Source organism: Acyrthosiphon pisum, chromosome A1, assembly GCF_005508785.2.
Source record: "Acyrthosiphon pisum isolate AL4f chromosome A1, pea_aphid_22Mar2018_4r6ur, whole genome shotgun sequence".
Lineage (NCBI taxonomy): Eukaryota > Metazoa > Arthropoda > Insecta > Hemiptera > Aphididae > Acyrthosiphon > Acyrthosiphon pisum.
Window position 1 is genome coordinate 168285667 of NC_042494.1, and position 2161 is coordinate 168287827.

At 28.6% G+C, this 2161-nt stretch overlaps 1 protein-coding gene across 1 annotated transcript in view; it reads right to left on the reverse strand.

The window, feature by feature from the left end:
- Positions 1 to 757: 757 nt before the first annotated feature.
- The window catches only part of LOC103310225 (kelch-like protein 3), a 32556-nt gene continuing 31152 nt past the window's right edge, over positions 758 to 2161 (reverse strand). The window contains exons 2-6 of the mRNA XM_029486431.1: positions 2005 to 2111; positions 1648 to 1944; positions 1446 to 1586; positions 1130 to 1376; positions 758 to 1058 (exon numbers count right to left, since the gene is read on the reverse strand). Coding sequence (XP_029342291.1) covers positions 874 to 1058; positions 1130 to 1376; positions 1446 to 1586; positions 1648 to 1944; positions 2005 to 2111 — 977 coding nt within the window. The 3' untranslated portion in view covers positions 758 to 873. The remainder of the gene's footprint in view (positions 1059 to 1129; positions 1377 to 1445; positions 1587 to 1647; positions 1945 to 2004; positions 2112 to 2161) is intronic.

Below are 2161 nucleotides of genomic sequence, written 5' to 3' on the forward strand. Positions count from 1 at the left end.
GTAAAATTCCCGTTTTTCCTTAATTTTTCTTTTGTTTTTCCCGGCGCTTTTGAAAACTACTGGGAAATTTAAATTTTGACCTCCCCAATGCACCAACGATATTCACTTTCTGATCGAACAAGATACAGAAGTTGAAAATCGTAGCATTATTTCGACTACTTATCGTGTACACAGACACAAAAAAAATAAATAAAAATAAAAAAACACACATCATTGTAAAATCAATACATTCATCGTTCCACTCAGAATCTAAAATTGCATTTGAAAATGTTAATGTGGGTAAAAAATATAATATATTTTTAAATTTTTTGAAGTGCCCAAACATATTTAATATTTTTTAATTTGTACCAAAACAACTTATGAGGAACCTAGTATTAAATATTCAAGATTTTCAATAGTAACATTTTTAACAACATTTACAGAAATTATAAACTAAAAAAAAAAAAATCAATATGTCTATAAATATTAAATTGCCCAATATGAGTCAAAATATTTTTAATATTTTATCATGTATATAAAATGATAAAATAAACGTTTGGTAAAAATTTCAAGTACCTTTTGAATGTGTACACACTACACAGACACTAAAAGAAAGATATCATTGAAAAATCTAAAAATTTATCATTCCACACAGAATCTAAAGTATATAATTTAAATAGTAGATAAATTATAGATAATATTTTACTGATAGCATTATAATTAACTTTATTGATTATTTATTTTATTTTTAAATAGTTAATACAAATTATAAAAAAACATTCTCTTCAAATATAAAAAAAAAAACAAAAATATATAGAACAATACATGTGTTATCATAATTTATACAAAAATATGTTCATATCACTATTAACAATGAGTACTTCTGTAAGCTGATTAATGATAATAATATGGTCTATCAACAACTACTCCACCATAAATTTGTACTCCATGACCATTACTTGACAATCTCTCCATGGTCCAAGTATTGGTCTTGGGGTCGTAAATTTCTACAGTACCAACAATTGAATGTTCCATTTCGCCGCCCATAACATATAATAAACCATCTAATACAGCTACTCCTGTAAGATAATGTAATTTAAATTAAATATGTTTTAAAGTTAATACTAAAAAATATAATTGTCATAGTCACCAGGCTTCATTCGACACAAATTCATATCAGCTACAGACGACCAAACTCCATCACTTGGTCTATAAACCTCAACACTATTAAGATACGTTGAACTACGACCACCAATAGCATACATAAGACCGTCCAAGACTCCTACACCAACACCTTGACGACATACAGACATATCTGCAACTGGTGTCCATGTGCCAAGTGTGGGATCATAATATTCAACAGAATTCAAACTTCTACCATTACAAGCACCTCCAACCTATTTAGTTTAATAATGGACATAAAATGTGTTACAAATTAAAAACAAATAAATAATATAATTATTCACCGCATATAGACGACTATTGAGTACACCAATGCCCAAATCATTTCTTTTAATTGTCATACTAGACACCATTCTCCATTTTTGGGTACTTACATTGAAAACCTCTACACATTGTAAAGAAGTGATGCCTTGACATCCGCCAACCTAGAATTACAAATAATATACATTTTTAATACAAAATAATTAAAATATTGGTTTAACTTACAAAATATATGGAATCACCTAATACTCCAACTCCCAATTGCCTTCTACTAACTAACATGTCGGCCATCGGAACCCATGAGGGCGATTGTGAAGATACATCAAGCATACTAATAGATTTAGAACTCGATCTATTTACACCTCCTGCAGCAAACACAAATTGATCATTTATGACACCAAAACCAGCACACTTCCGACATTCATTTATCGCTGGTGCATTTTTTCTTAGCTTGGTTGTTGGGTCATACCATACTGTATAACACTTTGGCGATGTATCAGACTCATTAAACGTTAAAATAACCTTACAAAATTAAACGCATACAATTATTGTGTAGATGAAATAATCAATATGGAATCATACTTTATGAAAACCATCAATTTGTCTAGGTTTAAACCTAATTGTTTTTGGAATGGTCAAATGCTGAACTGATTTTTGATGATTAAAATGTAATGCTTCGATTATATAATCTTTACCTAAAAAAATTATAATAATAATTCATAAAATATATAAATCCATA